At 40.3% G+C, this 19,714-nt stretch overlaps 1 protein-coding gene across 1 annotated transcript in view; it reads left to right on the forward strand.

Moving 5' to 3' along the window:
* Positions 1–6,366: 6,366 nt before the first annotated feature.
* The window catches only part of INSC (INSC spindle orientation adaptor protein), a 120,016-nt gene continuing 106,668 nt past the window's right edge, over positions 6,367–19,714 (forward strand). The window contains 1 exon segment of the mRNA XM_048949301.1: positions 6,367–6,458. Coding sequence (XP_048805258.1) covers positions 6,455–6,458 — 4 coding nt within the window. The 5' untranslated portion in view covers positions 6,367–6,454.

A 19,714-nucleotide genomic window follows, 5' to 3' on the forward strand; every position in this document is an offset into this window, starting at 1 on the left:
ACAACAGGCTTGCTATTTTTTACTTGGTTTTCTGTCTCATCTATGTCTATATGGCTGAAATAGGATGATTAGTTACTGCTTCTCTGAACTTTTGACATTTGCTGGCTGTTTTCTGTGTGTTATTCCCTGTCCAGCAGATGTTTCTGCACTGAGCAGCCCAGCCATTCAGATTATTTTATTTGGATGACAAAGCCTTAATTTCATCTTCTGATGGAAGGCTTTTGAGCATGGAGACAGCCTGTTCTGTTGTTGTTGTTGTTGTTGTTGTTTTGTTTTGTTTTGTGGAAGGATTCCAGTGGTTTCAGCATTCTTGCATGATTGGATGCATGACATTCAAGAGCTGCATTATCACTGGCCTCACTAGAGGTTGCGTGATTCCTTCAGCATTTATTCAGCCTGCCTTGGGTGCACTGTGTTCTCAAAAGGCCATGACTTGAGTTCATGGAAGTCCCTTGTGAGCAGCATTTGAGGTTACTGACATTCTTGAGCTCGGGCTTGAAAAACGCTGCCTGGTGTTTTAAGCTCAGATTCAGATCTCTTCTTACCTTTGAGTATATATGGAGAGTGTTACACTCTGCTTAAGTCTGGTTGGTGGTATTTACACACACAAAAAAAAAAAAGCTGACTATGTTGGTAAAACCCTCTTTAAAGCCCTCTTTAAACTGTTTGTTTTGGGCCACAGTTCTTGTATGAGCGGGAAGAACGTGTAGAAACCTGGCCCTGTCCTCAGTGCTGTTGGTAGGTCAGGGTGTCTTGAGAGAAGTGAAAAGCTGGGTTTCCCCTCACAGCAGTGATTTTCTCCATTGCTCGTACAAGAAATGTGACATTATTAAGTTGCTGGAATAAGTACATACAGAAGGTAGAAAAGGAGAAAGGAATTTTTCTTTGTTTTCTTGTTAGGAGATGAGCAAACCAATGCTTCAGTCGTGTAGGGACTTTCCTGTGTGCTTTATCTCAGGCACTGTCAACAGCTCCATTGCTGTATGGGCACAACGTGTAAATGAGAATATATAAAGCATAAAATGGGAAGAAATAATCCAGAATGGACTCAGATCCAAACTTTAAATTAAGAGGAGGAAGATTATTCTACTTCTTCATCTTTTCAAGTTTTAGGGAGGCCAGTTCTGGCTATGTATTGGATGAAGCAAGAAATGTGCCCTGATGTGAACAGAACTTTTGTTTTTTATTTTGAACTTAAGGATGAAATCAGAGAGAGAGGGAAAAAAAGAAATTGAAGCACAGCAGAAAATAAATTTTTTGCTGTGTGAATGCAGTTGCAGGATGCAACCACATCCGGTAGACAGGAAAAAACAATGTGATGGTACCATTAGCAGGGCTAAGGAGTGCTGGTGCAGATGCCAGTGCATGCTGACCAGTCTGAGTGCTTACAATGAGCACAATTAATACTGTATTCTAAGGAAGGTAGTGGAATTTGCAATGCATCCAAAAAACAACTAGACCATTTTTCAGGTCCTGATTATTTCCCAATGAACTGCTTGACCTCAAGGCCTCTAGCAGGCATGAAATTCTGCTTTTGCAAAGCCTCTTAGAATAGTTCCATTCAAATTCTGACATAATTACACCTCTCCTCACAATATCGCATTTCAAATATCCTCCCAGTAATCAGAATTACTGCAGTGTGTGAGGAGTGAAGAGCTCCTTTATCCATACAGCAGAAAGCATTTGAGCTGTTATGAGCTAAAGAAGGTTTATAATGGGACAGACTAATAGAAAAGGCTTTGAGGCATCATCACAGTCGCAGAAAGGCATGAGCAAATTTGAGTCTGTCAGAGAGCTACAATGCTGTGCCTTTCCCAGAAAAAGCTCAGATGGAAATTGAGCAAGAAATAGCAAGAATCCCCCACCTCTCTCCCATAAAATTACAGCTGCAGTGAAGTTGTATGTATTAGTTGGTTCCCATGGTTTTGATTTTCTAACTTGCTCTGTTTTTTCCTGTTCAAGGTTGATTTCTGTTTGGCAGTTTTACGCTTAAGAGAATACCCACCAGAAGAATTGCAAATGTGTAGCAAACAGAACGACTCTCATACTCTCAGATAGGATGGGGAATACAATTTGTTTAGATGCACTGGTCAGGTAGCAAAACTGTCCATGGAGATCTCTCTTTGACTGTTAATAGTTTTTCCTTATTGGCAGCAACCCCTCAGTTTTGTGTCTCCCCTTGATGAGGAGAAATATTGACCTCATAAAGGATTTCTTCCAGTTTGAATTTTGTGTTGGTACACAGATCATTACCAACAGCATGCTCCTTTACACGGGCAGTATGTAACACAGGAGCAAGCTGTAGGAAGTTTCAATCTGCAATACTGTGTTACTTTGCAACATTCAGAGCTCTGCCTTCCAGAATGGAATATGAGAGTTTATCAGTCATGCACTTATAGCCTGTTATAGGGATATTCACTTCACAGTTGGGAGTAAGACTTATTCAACAACTATGTAAATAGGAAAGATTACAAAATTGGGGTATTTCATGGATACTGAGTTCCTATAAGTTTTGTCAGAATCACATCTAGTGGAGTGAGACTGTTAAATCTAGAGGAAAAATGAGCTCTGTTAGTTCTGCTGCTCATACAGTTTGCACTTTGCAGGTTCTCTTCAGTGGGAGTGGCGTTCATGGCACAGAGGTGAGTCTTCTCAGGAACTGGCCACTTTTTCCAAATAAAAACAGCTTGTAGTGATGATTTGATTGTGGAATTGAAAGTGCACAGAAAGAAACAAAGAGCTGAGCAAGAAGCAGAGCCTGAGCTCACAGCCAAGTGGCACATTGCTGCATTGCATTCACCCTCATGCATGCCAGCCCAATTGAGGGAAGAGTGACTTATGTGCCCGTTGTCATTGACGCAAAGAAAGATACCCACACAATGAGTAAATAGTCTTGAAAATGGAGTTAGAAACTGCTGAAATAGCCTGCAAAGTCTGAGGTCTGTAACCATACGCAGAAACAAAATGAGCTGGCTTGACTGAAACCCTGTAATTTCCTAGATTGCTAGTTCACAAAGATACAGTTTAGTACAGAGTGAGGGCTGCTAACTGTAAAAAGTAAAACATCGTGCGATGGATATTGATTTGTCTAATTATACATAGAATTTATTTAAAGCAGAGACCAGTCTGCTTCAAAGTTTAGAATAAAAAAGGTAGTGGGCGTGTGTCTGTCTGCCAGCATTTACTGTTGGAAGCATTGAATTCCCACATGTGGAATCATTTAGTGTGTTTAAAAACGAATAAGAAGAAACGCACTTCCAAGCACTACATCTTCTTATCTTTGATGAAGTGCAGGTGACCCCAGGTCATGTCTGTAGTGGTATCAAGGTAGCATTTGACATAATGAGTAGTTTTTTATATCACCGGTATCACTAGTAGTTCTAAGGAGAACAACGGGAATGGGCTGAACAGCAGGGACTTTGGCTGATGGTTACTCTGTGGAAAGGGCTCTAAAGGGTGAAGTGGCTGGGCTGGAGCTGTTGTGGCATGGAAGCTGGTCATGGGCATTTTTCCCATCTCAATTGGTCTCTGCAAGTCATGGGGTCTGGAGAAATTTGGTTTCTTACAAACCCACTAATGGGAAACAGTGAATGACACACTCCTGGTGCAGTTTTTCCCCAGCTTTCATTAACCTCTGTGTAGATATTATTTTAATTAAAATAATCTTGACAGCACCTATGAAAAAGCTGTGAGGGCTGCAATGGCAATTAAATGTGTTGTCAGAAATGACAAGTAGCCTGGTATCACTGGAAGGAAATTAATGCTCTGGCCAATAATGGAACAGTAATCTTAATCCAGAGCTTTTTGCCTCTCAGGAACTCCTTGAAATGGATGGATTTTGGAGATCAGGCAATTTTAGAACAAGACAGTAAAGCAATAGGTACCATAAAGCATCTCTGTTTCAAAAGACAATGTCATACTGGTGTAATGGTGGCTCATAGCATGCCAGGATGAAATGTGGTGCTAATTGGACATTAATAATGCTGTATGTGCAAAGACATGACTTTTGCTAAACTTAAATATCAGAAAAATGGGAAGTTATATTCAATATTAGGTTTTGGAAGTGGAGTTTAACAATGATATGCACCAGTGCCTGTTGTCTGTTTTGGATTGTGTGCTGCAGGGAGAAGGCATGGAAATTCACTTGAGTGGAATTAGCTTGGCCCACTGTCAGCAACCATAACAACTAAAGGGTGGGATCAGAGAATCATAGAATCACTAATGGCTTATGTTGGAGGGGACCTTAAACCCATCCAGTTCCAACCCTTGCTGTAGGCAGGGTTAACACCAACTAGATCAGGCTGCCGGAAGCCCCATCCACCCTGGCCTGGAGTGCCTCCAGCCATGAGGCATTCACAGCTTCTCTGGGCTGCTGTGCCAGTGCTTCTGAGTAAAGAATTTGTGCCTAACAGATAAACTTTGCCGGCAGTGCGCTGCAGGATTACAGCATTCCCCCATCTACACAGAATTTCTTTCTCTATTTAATCCCTAAAATTAAAACGTATCACTTCATTCAGTCACAGCTACATCTTGCAAGAGCTGTGATTTAAAGGAGATAATAAGTAGCAAGATGTTCAAGAAACAGCTTATTTCTCACTTGTTTCGCCATAACGCCCAGCAGTGTGAAAAGACTGGATCCTGTTATGCCAGAGTCTGTTACAGAACGCAGTGTGAAAGATTTTCTGTCCCAAGGCCATTTGCACTGTAAAGAAGCTTGAAACATCAGAGCCAAAAAGCAACGTGTAAGTAAGGAGAACGGGGGAACAGGGGGACAGGGAGTGCCTCTTTTCTTCTCCGTTAGAAAGGCACTGTTTGTTCCTCACAACTCTCAGATTTGCTGTTACGGTTAACTAATATCTTCCAGTGCAACCAAATGAAGGTTTTGAACTGAAGAATGGTGGCTAGCAGGGCCAACTTACTTTATGGGCTGACTCAGAAAGAGCTTTCTACATGCAGAAAGTAGCGTGGGAGATAGACTGGCAGTCAGCAGTGGCTGGGAGAGCCCTAAGACCAACCAGAGGGACAGAGCGTTGACCTGGTAAGCAGGAACAGGAGACAGGGACTTAGAGCTACCAGGAGGACTAAAAAGAGGTGTCAGTATGTACTGCAATAGGACAGCAAGTGAAAGACATCAAAGAGACAGTGATGGGGGCAGAATAAAAAGCAAAGGCAAAAGGAGCAATGGGTGAGGAACCTGAGTGCAGAGAGGAGAAGCAGCAGGGACAAAAGTTCTGGGCTATCAAATGGATACAGCTGCTTCTCTTTGTGAGAAAGATTTCATCTGGGGAGCTGAAGGGGTCAGTAAAATTGTGTGCTGTTTCTGTGTCAGCTTCCAGTCTGAATGTACACAGGAAACAGCCATACTTTCTTATTGATATCATAAGAGAAAAAATGAGACACGAGAGAGGGAAACATCATTTCCAAGGTCCTTCCATACTTTAGAGAATCAGAGGCTTATAGGGTTTGTTTTGTCAGCAACGGGCAAGATGCAAAGTACATCTAAGGAAACACCTGTGTTGAATAAAAAGAGTAACACGTCAGGCATAGCACGGATGGTAAAACAAATGTTTAGCTTCCTATGTAAAATCATTAACTTTTTAAAACTCAAACTGTTTCATTAAAAAAAGGCAAGCCTGTGTGATTAACCACAAATCTGTTGTTGTTTCACTGCTCCTGACAACAATGCTAATGAAAGCAAAGTTTTTCACAGCTTTCTTCCAGTAAACCACATCTGGATTTTTAACCTCACTGCAAGTTTTTATTGTGCTTCTGTAGCAGACTGTAATGTAATGCAATTGTTATTTATCTCCAAATTTTCCAGTTCCTCTTTCATGGACAGTTTTCTGCTTAACAGAGTCTTTAATTAAATTCCTCTTGCAGCTTACCACTACAAAAATTGAAATCCTCACCACAGATCTGTAGAAATGTTTCCACTTGCACTGGGAGACAGAAATAGAAGAATTCCATGTCTTTTTGGACAGATGCCTAGCTGAAACTATGCAGGGTTTGACTGACAAGAGGATGTAGTCTTTGCTGAGAGCGCTTTCTTTAAGGTCCCTTTTAGTCTTTGGGAACACTTAAGTAGATGAATGAAGAGAGCATTTATGTGAGTTTCCCTTCATTCTTGTTCACTTTGCCTGTTTGGTTTTTTTGGGTTTTTTTTTTTTGATAACTTTTGTCTCCTGCAACAAAATCTCTTCAGCTCTTTGGGCTTACTGCATACGTAATCACAAACTGGTAAGTAGTAACTTCAGGAGTTTTGTTTTGAAATGGCACTCTGTTCTTCTGTGTACAGCTGTGGTAGAGGAATAAAACCCCTTTGTGTGGCTGAGTATAAGAATTATTTAAATGCACAGTATTTGCCAGGGTTATAACTGCAAAGTATGGTCTTTCGGTGGTGAATAAACGCGTTTAACACACAGCTCAGCCTGTGAATGCAGCGGGGAGACTTTATATGAGTAAGTTCTGAATTATTTTGCATCCGAGCGAGCTCTCCCCACTGTGCTGCACAGCACATTATCCGTTTCCTGGGGAGTGCGGACGGGAGCTTGCAAAGCACAGAAGGTAATTGGCTGCTTCAGCTGAAAAAGCAGAAGAAGCATATTTGTTGGTACATGCAGAAGGAAAATGAGAACAATACTAATTTACTGTCAGGTGACAGTATGTGTTTGTAGCCTCCAAGCTGTCTGTGAGATTAGATCTGTACTGACACTCCGCGCGGGCACTGAGAGTGTTAATGCAGTTTGGGCAGCTGAGAAACTTTTTTTTCTGACAATGCATTTTGAAACTAGAATTTTTGTGTGTTCTGAATGTAAAAAAGGAGGTGAGTGTGTAAATAGCAACATGCTTTTTCAGAATGCTTCTTTCGGCTGTTTGAGGCTTGTGTTTCTGTGTATCTCTATTTTATTTGGAAGCCTATCTTCGCCATATGTAAGCTGTCCTGTCTCTGAAGTTCGGTGGGAAGCGAACGTAACTCAAGCGTAGGCACTTATTTCTGTACTTCTGAAATTTGCTTATACTGATGCAAATATTTCCTCTTGGAAAGGAAAAGCTGTTACTGGGATGGATGCTTTTTCTCTGTTGTACATGTGGCAGTTTCTACAGACTGCCTGAAGAAAGCTGTAACTTTATATCTGTGCTTTTTGTTTAAAGTGGTTGACATCCAGGTGAGGTATGGAAGCGTGCTGGGGCTGTAAGGCAGTTGTACCAGGCTCCTCCTAAAATAGGTCCATTTTCATGAAGATATTTTTGTGCTGCTTTTTCTTTCCTCTGGCTCTTTAACTAAATGAAGCATGTGGTTTCAAGCCAAATCTGACACATGCTTGAGTAAGATAAACTTTATTTTTCATGCTATAAATACAGTGGGTATCAATAGCCACATCTGGGGTAAAATATTCTGAAGATGCGTCGTATGGTTAAATTGTAAGATGAGTCCCACTGGAAATGTTTGACATTGCAGTACAATACTCACAGGAAACATCCTTGCAGTTCATGTTGCAATATTCCAGTCCTTTCTGACTTTGTTTTTAAGTTCTTTTCTGAAATTCTACCAAAAAACCTATGCAAGTGTTGGAGTTGAAATTGTGCTGCACGTGTAGGGGGCGACAAAAATGGCATATTTTATGGATTTGGAAGGCCAGTGTGATTGTATCTAGGGAGAATATTTAACAGGATGAAGAACATTATAAATTTTGAATGCTTTAATATTCTCACTACCTTTTTTTTCTCTTCTTTAACAAAAGTGAAATAATTTTTATTTTTTTTTCTTTTATACACTCTTGTTGTCTTAGAGGTCACTTTAAATCTCTGTTCATGTATTCAAGGTAAAATGCATAATAAAACACTGAAGGAAATGGGGTTAAGACATGCAATGTCTAATGAAGAATATTAGTATTTATTAGCAATCAACTTTTGGGCTATAATTTTTGTACCCAAAAGCTAGCGAGAGCTCTTTGCTCTCATTGCAACCATCACTTCATGTGCTGATTTATTTTTTTTTCCCCACTCACATGTTTAATTTTTTGTGTGCCAAATACATAACATGTCATTTCTGACTGAAAGGTATGGTGATGAATGGGAAAATACAATGGGCTTGAACAAAATGGCTGGGGAGGCCCTTACAGGATGGTACTGCCACAGAAAACTCATTTCTGGTTCTGCATACAAGTCTTCATACTGACCTAATGAACTCAGGAGAAAACACATATTTTTCTTGAGCTCAGAAAGCAAGTGTTGTCTAGAAAGTCAAGGTTTAGTACAAGTGTAATCAGCTAGAGTAGTGTGAGCAGCTGTGTGCCAACTTTCTTTTGCCTCCTGTGTACCTGCCCTAATTAACTCCATTCTTCACTCTTCAGTCATCTCCACATGTGGCAATTTGGTCTTAATGGGCTATAGAACGGGTGGCACTGGTCCATTTGGAAATGCCTTGTGCTGTAGAGCAGCTTGTGTAGTCCTGCATAGGGGTCTCTGACAGCATACTAGGTGGGACTGCTATCTAAAAGGAAATGTGTGTGGTGAGTATCTGTTCTCTCTTTGTGATTTCTGAAAGGCTGTCTTTGAATTATACACAGATTATCAGATAAAAGCTAGATTGCTTTGGGACAGGAGCACCTGACTGAATGAACTGTTAGGCATTAAGGAAAACATACAGTGGAATAAGTTCAGCTGAGCTTAGATGCTGTAGTCCTTATCTCTTCAGAAAGATTTCTTCTGCACCTCTCCCTTCCTCCTTCACCTCCAAGTAGTGATTAATCATAACTTTGGTTAATTGGATTTCCAAACTGAAGCTGCAAGTCAAAAGGTTCAGCTGTTTTCCTGCTGTTCTACCTTGTATTTTCTGGATGCTTAGTCTAAATCTGGCAAGGCTGATGGGGTGGGAGAGGAGGATGTAGATGGGCTGCTGAAAGGTGCCATTCTGCAGATGTCAGAGCCCAGAAAAACCAAAACCATAACAACAACAACAAAAAGCCCCAGAAAGGCCTGAGCTTCTGCATGTTAAGCAGGAAGGAAAAGCACCTTGCGCTGTGTACCTGGCATAGAGAGGGAAACCTGCAGGTTTAAGGTAAGCTAATACTTGAAAATGCATTGAAAACCGTTTTGTAGGCTTGTGACCTTTAAAAGAGATTAGAGCCAGAGCCAGTTATTCATTCGTTTATATCTCTGCGTGTTTACTTGAATAGGTGCTCTGCGGTAAGTAAGAATAGCATGCAATTGTCTTTTCTCTCCAGGATTTCATAAAAATTGTTCAGAGGCAAGTCATGTGTTTGATTACACCTACCTGTTCCTTGGAGTCCTACATGGAGTTGTGCTGAAGCTCGGGATGTTATCCAGAGTGTTACGATTGAAACTGAAGTAGGAAATATGAGAAGGTCTGGGACTCTGCAAAACTTCACGGCTAAGCCAAACTCCTCAGATCTCATCTTTGCTATGTGCATATTTCTGAGCGTACCTTTGACCCTGGTATTCCTGTATTGGTCTTATTAGCATAGCAAAGTGGTGTTGCCAAACCAAAAAGTGATAGTTTGGCAAAGCATCTCAGAACCGTTAGGAGTGGTTTGAAGAGCAAGCGTTAATCTCTCTTCAGTTAGTCACGTATAGAGAGAGTTAAAACTTTTAAGAGTGCAAGGCTGAGTTTTTCTTATTGTTTACTTTAAAAAGTAAAGGGTCATCCCTTGTTAACTCTCCTCCCCATGTAAGTAAAAAGTGATGCATGATGCCTCAACATGAATATTACATGAGTCGTCTTTGACGCTGTGTAAGTCAGGCAGAGACATGGCACAAAACCATGCACCCACAGCATCCTTCCTGCAGGTGGGAGATAATGGCCAGAAGGGAGCCAGGTCTAAAACAAACTGAAATTCAGAAAGTGGCCTGGAAATATTTTTACATTTTGCAGGTGCTCTATTTCCAATCAGCAAGGGCCACGTAAGTAACAAATTTCTGTTTGCTGATTTCTGTCCTTAAGGGAAAGCTGCTTGCTTCCTCTCTTCATTTAATTCCTTTGCTTCTTTGACCTTCACCTGTGTGACTTGCTTGCTGAAATCCTCTTGGGAGGATCAGTGTCAGCTCTAATAAGCCAGCTGTCACTTTACACCAAACAGAAAGTAAATGTTTCATTTGTTAAAAGGGCCGGTGGAAAACACTGCCTTTTTCTACTGTCTTTGGTTTCCTTCTGAGGGAAAAGGTTTTACCTTTATGTGACTGAAAGTGAGTAAAATGGATTTGGTGCTGCAGATTTCAGTGTCTTGAATGAAGACTGTTATGTAAGGCTTTTCTCTTTTTTATTTATCGTACTAGAATATGATGGGAGCTACAGCATAGAGCCGGACGGCAAGGAATTTTCTTACCTTCCCAGTAAGGGATAGCCTATATAAGAAGTACACTGGGAGTTCCTTTTCTTTAAGAAGCTGCATAGGAAAGCGTAGGAAAAGTAAGATCATTACTTAGAGTTTTATTTACTGACACAGGGTGCAGCACTGCCTCTTGTTAGGAGCTTTGCAATCAACTCAACTGCAAGCAGGACAGCTTTTGTCTGCTACAGCCTGTGTTGGGTTTATTTACTGCTCCTCTTACTCTGCTCTTTGTGCTGATGAGCACAACCTGTGCTCTCTTTACCAGCTCACACATGTGGATTAATTCTTCACTAATAAGCTTGGAAAGCATTTAAGAGTGAGTGTTCACATAAAAACTGCTATTTTGGGGGGTTGATTTCAGCAGCACTGTTTTTTGAACGGTGTTCAAAAGGAGTGAAATCAGTACACAGCACAGACCAACTGCCTTCTGTGGAGAGCAGTCTGAAAGAGGAATATAAGATAATGGCTTTTCTTTATGAACCTGAAGGATGCGTAAGTACTACTGCTTCTGTTGTTTTGACTCTATTTCTTTTAGATTAAACCAAGTTAATATTAAGTTAGAACAGAAAAGTATCAGTGAGCCCTGTGTGCTCCAACACCACCTGGCTGTGACATCACACCCACCTCACTTGTACAGTAAGGCCCCTTGGCAATGCCCATGGAGGGTACTGGGCTCAAGTCTCAGGGCAGCTGAGGCATTTCTAGTTCAATATGCTTTGAACTAGTATCTCATTCTTTCTTCCTGCACAATCCCCTCTATTGTACTGGAGGAACCTTTTCCACCAAAGGCTAAGGCTTTTACTGTCATTTACATGTGGTAGCTCCAGCCTTTTGCTGAGGATCAGCCTTCTCACTGGTTGCAGAGGTAGGAGGAGCAGTTTGTGTACAAAGGAAAAACAAACAAACAAAAACAAACCACAAGGAACCTATCCCCCAAGCAAATATCAGCACTTGTGGCAATAGCTGAACTTCAATCCAGGCAAGTACTCTGTGGCTGCTAAGCCATGCAACTTTGAGTAGGTGACATTCTCTACAGCTCAGGTCTGGGTCTTGTCAGGTAAGCAGGCCAGTAGTCTACAGAGTACTTCATCCATTTAACCCAGTGCCCACGTAGAAAACACTGCTACGGTCATGAGTCACAGCTTCGTGTAACAGAAGAAAAATGAATGGTTAAATTGTTAGGAGATCTAGAATAAGATTTGTTTAAATAAATGTGTATGTTTAAGTGAAAGACTCCATTAAATATATATATATTTACAAAATATATACAAATATATATTTGTACATACAAAAACAAAAATGTACATACAAAAAACAAAAACAAAACCACTGATAATCAGCATGTAAAAAAACAATAAGCATCTTTTAGCTTATACTACTCCCAGGTTAACTTAGGGAAGCTTAGGACCTTCTCTTATGGTAAGATAATATAATGGTGAAGTTAAATAATTGATGCATTTGCAAATAAGCAATGTAAAAGATGGTTCAAAGTCTATCTTTGATGAAGTTTATGTTATTGTCCACGCACATGAGTATGGCTTCCAGTTAAGAAATTCCTATTGGTACAAGGCATCTGTTTGAGGTTTCGATTACAGTTTATTTTGTGTGCTCTAAGGATACAGAAACTAGATAACTGAACGCTTCTTGTTTAAGTCAGTTATTGTTTGTACACTATTTTGCAGAAATTTGTCCTAGATAGAAGGATTTTGTTTTATATTCTTCCTATATAAAAATATTCAATCTCTCCCCACTTTTTACTTTTTATTTTAAATAAAATCCTCTTGGTGCTTTTTGATCTAGATATGGGTTTAGGGCCTTATTTTGGATGTTATTAAAATGACTGGAGGAGTAGATGTAAAACATCAGCATCCTTTACCGCCTTACTCTAATCATTCATAGTAGGCTTTGTATGATCAGCAGTGATAAGCCTTTCCTGGCTGGAGAAGTGCTTTGCTCTGCTTTAGTGTTGAGGACTAACTTGTTTATGAACTTTGACTGTGTTTCCTTCGCTTTCTGTGTTCCTTGGGAGTAAAATGCCATTAAGCACCCAGAGCAGTCTCTAAATACAGTACTGCCTGAACTGGTGCAGTGGTATCACCTGCATGAAAAGGTAGGATTGCTGAGGGATAAGTTACTGCAAAATGAAAAAGAAAACTTGCCTGAGCAGTCAACCTCAGACCATAGGGCAAGAAAAGTAAGTCACTGCTTACTTAGCCTAAAGAATGATTTTGAAATTACTCATGTCTCTGAAACAAAAAGAAACTTCAAACACATTCTGCTTAACTTTCACTTGCACTGTTTTCTGTTAAAAAGCAGATCTTGTAAGTTCCTTGATAAGAACCCAATAAATTCCCAGGTCTGCTTTCTCTTTCTTACCCTGCCCTGTCACAAGAATCTCACTGCCTACCAGTCTAAAATGTTGTGCATCTTTCCATTGAGGTCTTTAGAATAAATGCCTGCAGGGAAAATGATTGCATATTTAATCTGAAGAGCCATTTTATGCTGGATCTGTTTACTTCTAGCAAAACTAAGGATTTTTACAGTTATCTTTGTAATCACATAATAGAATCATAGCATCAATTAGATCGGAAGAGACCTTCAAATCCAATCCTCAACCTGGACTACTGAGTCCCATCACTGAACTTAATGTCATGTCCACCAGGGATGCAGACTCGAACACTTCCCTGGGCAGTCTGTTCCAATGCTTGATGACTCTGTTCATGAAGAAGCTCTTCCTGATAGCCCATTTAAACTGTTACTGGCACAAACTGAGACTGATAATCTATGGTACCCAATTCATCTTGCAGAAACGATGACAGTGAAACAGGCCTGTGTACTAAGAATGGGTCAAAAATGATGTAACAGTAAATTGTAGCGCTGATAAGTGTGTTGATGGTACTGAGAAGTGTCAATGTTACCCTCCCCAAAATTGTTGTAGTTGGAGTGTTGTGGTGGTTTTATACTGATGTGCAAGCAAAGAGGATATATGCTATGAATTGCCTGGACAATTAATTAGCTCTTTGCAAATGTATTAGTTATCCTGCTGAAATGAGCAGGGTAAGGATCCTGATTTGGTTCAGTGAAATAGAACAGAAAGAAGCTTGCTAGTTGTTGTATTGGAGGCATGAATTACAGTCCAAAATAATGCCAAAGTTGAAAGGATATTCCCTCTGTGTGAAGGATTTGGGGCTTTTCTATGTTACAAGTGGACAGAAGAGAGGAGCATGCATTCTTTGTAGAACATAGTTTAATTGTCTTTCAGTAATTTTTTTTAGAAGTAAACAAATAAGCCTTGTTTTAGAGATGGAAAATAATACTGTGATTTCAGACTCATAAATCCATTTATAAAAATGATCCTACTCATAAACTTCATAAGGTACATATTATTTTGTCTTTTCTCCTATTGGTGCTTTTATGGGAATAGCAGACACCCACCCTGAAGTGCTCAAGTGTGGAGCCAGATCTCATGGACAAGTGCTCTGCTGTTCTTTCATTGATTGCAAAGATGTGCCAAGAAATGGCCTCATAACAGGACACGATCTGGATAATATTGTTCAACTTAAGAATGTTCTTTTTCCTCTTGGCTTCTTGAGGGTTTCCATGGATAAACACACCGCCTTGACCAAGTACTTATAAAATGTGCGTTTTCTTAGGCTAAAGTTATTTCACAAATACCTGGAAATTATTTCTGCAGGGAAGTTGGCATGTCTGCCTAAAAGAGGGATATGGTAACAGTTTCTGATTAGTCAAACTCTATACCTCGCGTTCTCATAGCTTCTGCCTTTTGCTCTTGGTTGGCAGATCTTGCACCAGCCGGTTATATGAAATAATTTCAGTTTTGCTCTCAAATCTTGCAGTTGTTTTTCGTTTGTTTGTTTCTTTCTTTCTTCAGATGCTTAGAGATTAAATTATTCATTTCAGGCTAGTTGTTTGTTTCTATTTTCAACAGAATTTCATTTACGGTTGTCAAAAGCTGAACACAAAAACTACGTCACAAAATAATAGTAAATAAATGTATGATAAACAAAACAAAAACATTGTTTAGCATTGTGAATCTCAGTACGGTTTGCCAAAGGCAGACGCGCTTTAATGGGCTTTGAAAATAGAAACATTAATCAGATCTATTTCCATGGAAAATAAATGAGGCGACGCTTATCGCATGAATAAATTGTTCGCTTAAAGTATCTTTTCTGTACCATGATTACTTCAAGTACCACTTATGTAATCTCCTAATGAAAGGCCTTTGTAACAGCCTGCACACAGGTATGGAATGCCTCAAAATTCCCATTTCCTTTCAAAATCAAATGCAGTACCTCAGAACGGAGAGGGAAAAGGAGGGGAACAGAAAGGAGCTAGAATTCATTTCTTTGAATAATAGGAACAGTGAGCTAGCCAGGGGAGAGAAGCCTTTTATAAGGGTAATATGTAAAGAGTTTATCACATTGCCTCAAGTTTTCTTTCTTGAAAGTATATTAAGCAATTTAGAAGATTTTTTTCCAATTCAAAATGCTTTCTCTTGTTCTCTCTCCCTTCTAGCAGCCCTGACACCTCAGAACTGAATTTGCAGGAATAGGTGCGGGGCAATAGTCTTGATGAAAGTGAGATATGCGTGCTAAGGAGGGAATAAAGCAGCTCAAAGGGTGGAACTGACACATTGTGCTGCTACAGAGGTATTCTTGTAGCTTTCAGATGTTGTTTAATTGGGCCCAGGTCTGGGGCCCCCAACTCAGAAGAGATCTGGAGAAGGGACAGGGAGATGACCAGAGGGCTAGAGCACCCCTCCTGTGAAGACAGGCTGAGGGAGCTGGGCTTGTTCAGCCTGGGGAGACCACACTGTGGCCTTCCAGTACTTAAAGGGAGGTTATGAACACGGAGGTAATCAACTTTTTACACACGTAGGTAATGACTGGGAAATAGGAATGGTTTTAAACTTAAGAAGGGAAGATTTTGATTACATGTTGGGGGGAAGTTTTTTACAGTGGAGATGGTAAGGCACTGGCACAGGCTGCCTGGAAAAGCTGAGGATGCCCCATCCCCAGAGGTGTTCAAGGCCAGGTTGGATGGGCCACAGGCAGCCTGAGCTGGTGTTTGATATGGCAGTTGGCAACCCTGCCTGCAGCAGAGGGTTGGAAGTAGGTGATCTAAGCCAATCTGTGTTTCTATGAACTAGCATTTAGAATTGTTGGAAGTCACTGCAAACTATCACTTCACCAAGTTTAACATTGCTGTTTCTCAGGGCTCGCTGTTATCTGAGACACCACAACCGTGTCTGTACTCAGAAAGAGGAAATACCTGTGGTGTATCACGTACTGTGGTGTGAGGAATGACGTCTGAATTTGCAAAGCCAAATAATCATAAGTGACTAAGGGCAGAATTTCTTTCATTGCACACTTCATATCAACTGTTAATTTTTAAATGTCTTACACGCGTGGGAATGTAAATGTCAGGTGAATTTCAGCAAAAATAAGTCCTGGAATATCTAGGTTCTCATTAGTCATAGGCACAGATGAAGATGGTCCAGATGTCAAAAAGTGTGAATAACTTATTTTAAGTAGGCCACAGTCTCAAACACTGAAGTTAAAGCAGATGTGCCATGAGAGCACTTCCCATAGGAAGCAGCAGATTGCCAGTGCCAGACTAGGAGAAGCTGAGCTCTGTTGATATTTGTTTGTTCTAGTTTGCCCTTCAGCCTTCTGGAATTTGTGGAGTTTAAACTCAAATATGTGGTACCTAAAAGCAAAGCAAAAGTAAATCCCTGCTTTACCTTTTTGTCAGGGACTTGCTATTTATTCTCCCAGGCAATACGCAATCTGCATATGACGCACTGCAAGTGGGAAGACAGATTTCGTCATTGCCTGATGTCCGATATGCTCGGTTCTTGATGGCTGCAGCCTTGTGGAAACTGAGAGATATTTACCGATGGACTTGGATGTGTAAGATCTGTGGTAAATATAGATGCAGTTTTAACATGACATTACGCAAGAGGTTTATAAATTCTTTGACCTTGTGACAGTGAATAAGTAGGGGTGCTGAAAAGTCAATCTCCGTTGCCAGAAGCTATGGAGGAAAACTATGGCACAGCCTCTTAAGTCTCACTGTTCTCTTCTTTTGCAGAGCTAATCTGTCGAGCTCATTTCTTTAGTAAGAGATGACCTTTGCATAAGGATGTTGATTAATAGGTTGTTATGCAAACATAGTTTTGCAAATCTCTGATAGTTTGATGCACTTGAATGGCCAAAGACTTCTGCTTTTTTTCTTGTTTTATCACGGGAGGCCTCTCATGGCTTTGGGGCAGCTAATAAAAACTTGCTCCGTTCTCTGTAAAGGGTGGAATCAGTTGTGATAATTCTTAAATGAAGTAGTATTGATTTGGGGAAAGATGTATCTAAGGAAATCAAACTCTGAAGCCCTTCTGTGAACGTTGTTTGACAACCAGTCTAATGCAGGGAGTCTCATCTCATCCTTGAAGTCTTTTGCAGTTCAGATGTCTGTCTTAGGTTCAGTATGCTTGCCTGTGTCTGCAATGTTTTCTTGATCTATTCACATTTTTCCAGGTCTGTTCTGTGGCTTTGCTGGCTGTTGCATCTCTCTGGGTGACAGAGAGGCTGTGAGTCCTTCTTGCAGCAGTGCCACTGCTGAGACTTCCTTTCCCAAGGACCACACACAGGGTTTTACATTGCTTCTGATGTCATAAATCAAATAAAGCAGCCCACCCTGCTGAACTTGTAAGAGCTGACAAGGGAATTTGTCTCGGTGGCTATGTTAGCAGTGTGCTATTACTGTGTGCCTGTCCAATATTAATGAGAGTAAAACAGGGCTTGGTTTAAAACTTGTATTTTATAATAATGCATTGCTCCTTTGGAAGATGGGGAAGATTTGAATGAGTCGCTGTGCTAATTCATTTGCACAGTTAATCATGTTTATATGAAAAATAGTTCAGTTCTAAGCAGTTTCTTCATACGCTGATGAAAAAATCAGTGAGTGGCCTGCTAATAGGAACATTATTCTATCAATAATCTGAAGGTTGAATAGTAGGAATCTGTTACTTCTAAGTGAAGGAATATTTAGTTGTGTAAAAATGTCTGTGATTTCTTTAATTCTCATGGATGCCTAAAGCCTTTGTTAGAGCTATTGGAAATCTTCCATGGACTGTCAACTTCAAGGGGATAGGAGGTCCCCCTCCTAGTCTATCTGTTATACAGTAAGCCTGCTGGTCTTGGAAGGAGATTGCACTATCACAAACCTATGAGGTGTTGCTAATTTAGTTACTACCTCTTAGCACAAGTATGCAGTGTTCAAGAAACAAGTAAAGCCCCCTCTGTCTCCACTCTCTTTATGAAGTTTGCTGAGCAAGGCAGGGTGCTACCTGTGTTCAGCCAAAGAAGTAGCTTTGCCCATTCTCATACCACTGTCCCAAATCAGTTAAGTGCTATTCTGGAGTAATGAAAGTCAAAAGTGATGGAGAAGGCTGTGAGGCTGTTCAAAGGTTGAGTAGTTGATAAAACTTAAGTGTGTCAGCTCTTTGTAATTTTCTTCAGTTAGTGCTGATCAAAATTTATATTATGCTTCGGTCTTTGCTTACAGCATGGAAATAAAAGGTAACATCAAAAGGAAACTGAAGATATTGCTATAAATGCTGCTAGGCCTTGCTGAATATAGCTGTACACTATTCAGCTCTAGTGCAGAAGAGTAAAGTCTAGAGTCCAAATTGCTGCTAGAAATTGTAGACAATAATAAAATTAGAGCAAATGTAAGGTATGGTTTTCTTATATTGCAGTATCAAAATAATATCTTTGGTCCTATGAACCTTTGGCGATGGAAAACAAGTGATTATGCTGGCTGGAATTCAGTAGGTCACTTGATTAAATAAGGCTCATGTTGTATTTATTCTGGAGAGCCCTTATCACACCTTTGGGATGAGAGCGTGGGATGAAGTTCTCTTTGAGCACTGTTGTGCTGGTTGCTGCAGTGGAAGTGCTACCCTTCGTTCAAAGCATCTGTGCTTTCTAGTGACATGAAAGACGTTTCTTTTTGGGTGGATAAATGAATCATAGAATATCCTCAGCTGGAAGTGACCAACAAAGATCTCTGAGTCTCACTCTGAATGAGATTAATATATGCCAGTTTAGGACTTCATGACGGTACATATCCGTGCTGTCCTGTATGCATTCAGGAAGCTTGAAGCTCACAGAGAGTAAAGTCTGCAGCATTTAACTGTTGTGACAGTCTGCAGCAAGTCCACTTTTCTTATGAAGTGCTAGAGTTACTGTATGTATGATAGGATTGTGCTTAGACTGTTTCCCTATGTGGCGCATGAGCAACAATATTTGATTGGCTCATATATTAATAGACTCGCTATGTTTTGTGATTTAATTGTATCTCCAGATTAATGAAAGGAATCCTCAAAAGTTCTGTGCACGAGAGCTTTGAAAAGATAAAGGAAAGAGGTATTCCTTCTTTATTCACAGGACATTTACTACATCAGTTTTTCTTTTCTCCTGCAAGGTGATGAGGAATAGGTGTGGTAGTTTTGATTCTAGAACCAGAAGTTTCTGATGGTGAACTTCAGTAAGCCAGTGTCCCACCTACACTGTGCATGCAGGCAAGGCGTATGCCAAACTGTGGTTATTTCAGTTATATAAATGGTTGAGGACAATCTTAGATACTCCCCCCTCCTTTTTTTTTTTTTTTTTTTTTTTTTTTTTCCTTATCACGTTGCTTTCTGCTTATAGTAGGAGTTATCTTTATGTTTGGTGGTACCCATGTTTGTGCAAATAATTCCCAATATTTCTGGGGATCAGAAGGCTGAATATTGAGAAGGCAGATGCTTGTCAGCCCCTGTGCTTTGTCACCCTGTTGTGCTGAGAACCTGCATCCTATGTTAGAATGTTATCCCTCTGACAGCCCTATCATTGTTACTGCTCCTCCCTACCGAAGATGGCAGACTACATAGAGGCACTGGGGTATTTGTGAAGAAGCTTTAATTTGCTATCTCCTTTTTCCTTTTTTTCCTAAGTGGTTAATTAGTTTTCATTTGAGATTGAGTTGTAACATTACTGCCCTGTACTCAGCTTCTCATTCACAAGGTCATCACCACAAACTTGCTTCGTTTTGTTTTTTGTTTTTACTGGTGTGGATACATTGTTCTAGTTGTCAGACCATTGTTTGCCTGAAACCATGTATTTTGGGTATTACTTCCTAACTCAATACCCATTTAAAGATTTGGTCATTATGTGCTGTGATCCTAGCATGAAAGCGGGGTAAGTCTGTACAGCACGTTGAAGTCTTGTATTTTATCATTTGCAACAGATTGCCGGCTGCATTCTGCATACTTAATTTGTCTAAAAAATTGCTTTGGCCAA

Source organism: Lagopus muta, chromosome 6 (genome assembly GCF_023343835.1).
Source record: "Lagopus muta isolate bLagMut1 chromosome 6, bLagMut1 primary, whole genome shotgun sequence".
NCBI classification, from domain to species: domain Eukaryota; kingdom Metazoa; phylum Chordata; class Aves; order Galliformes; family Phasianidae; genus Lagopus; species Lagopus muta.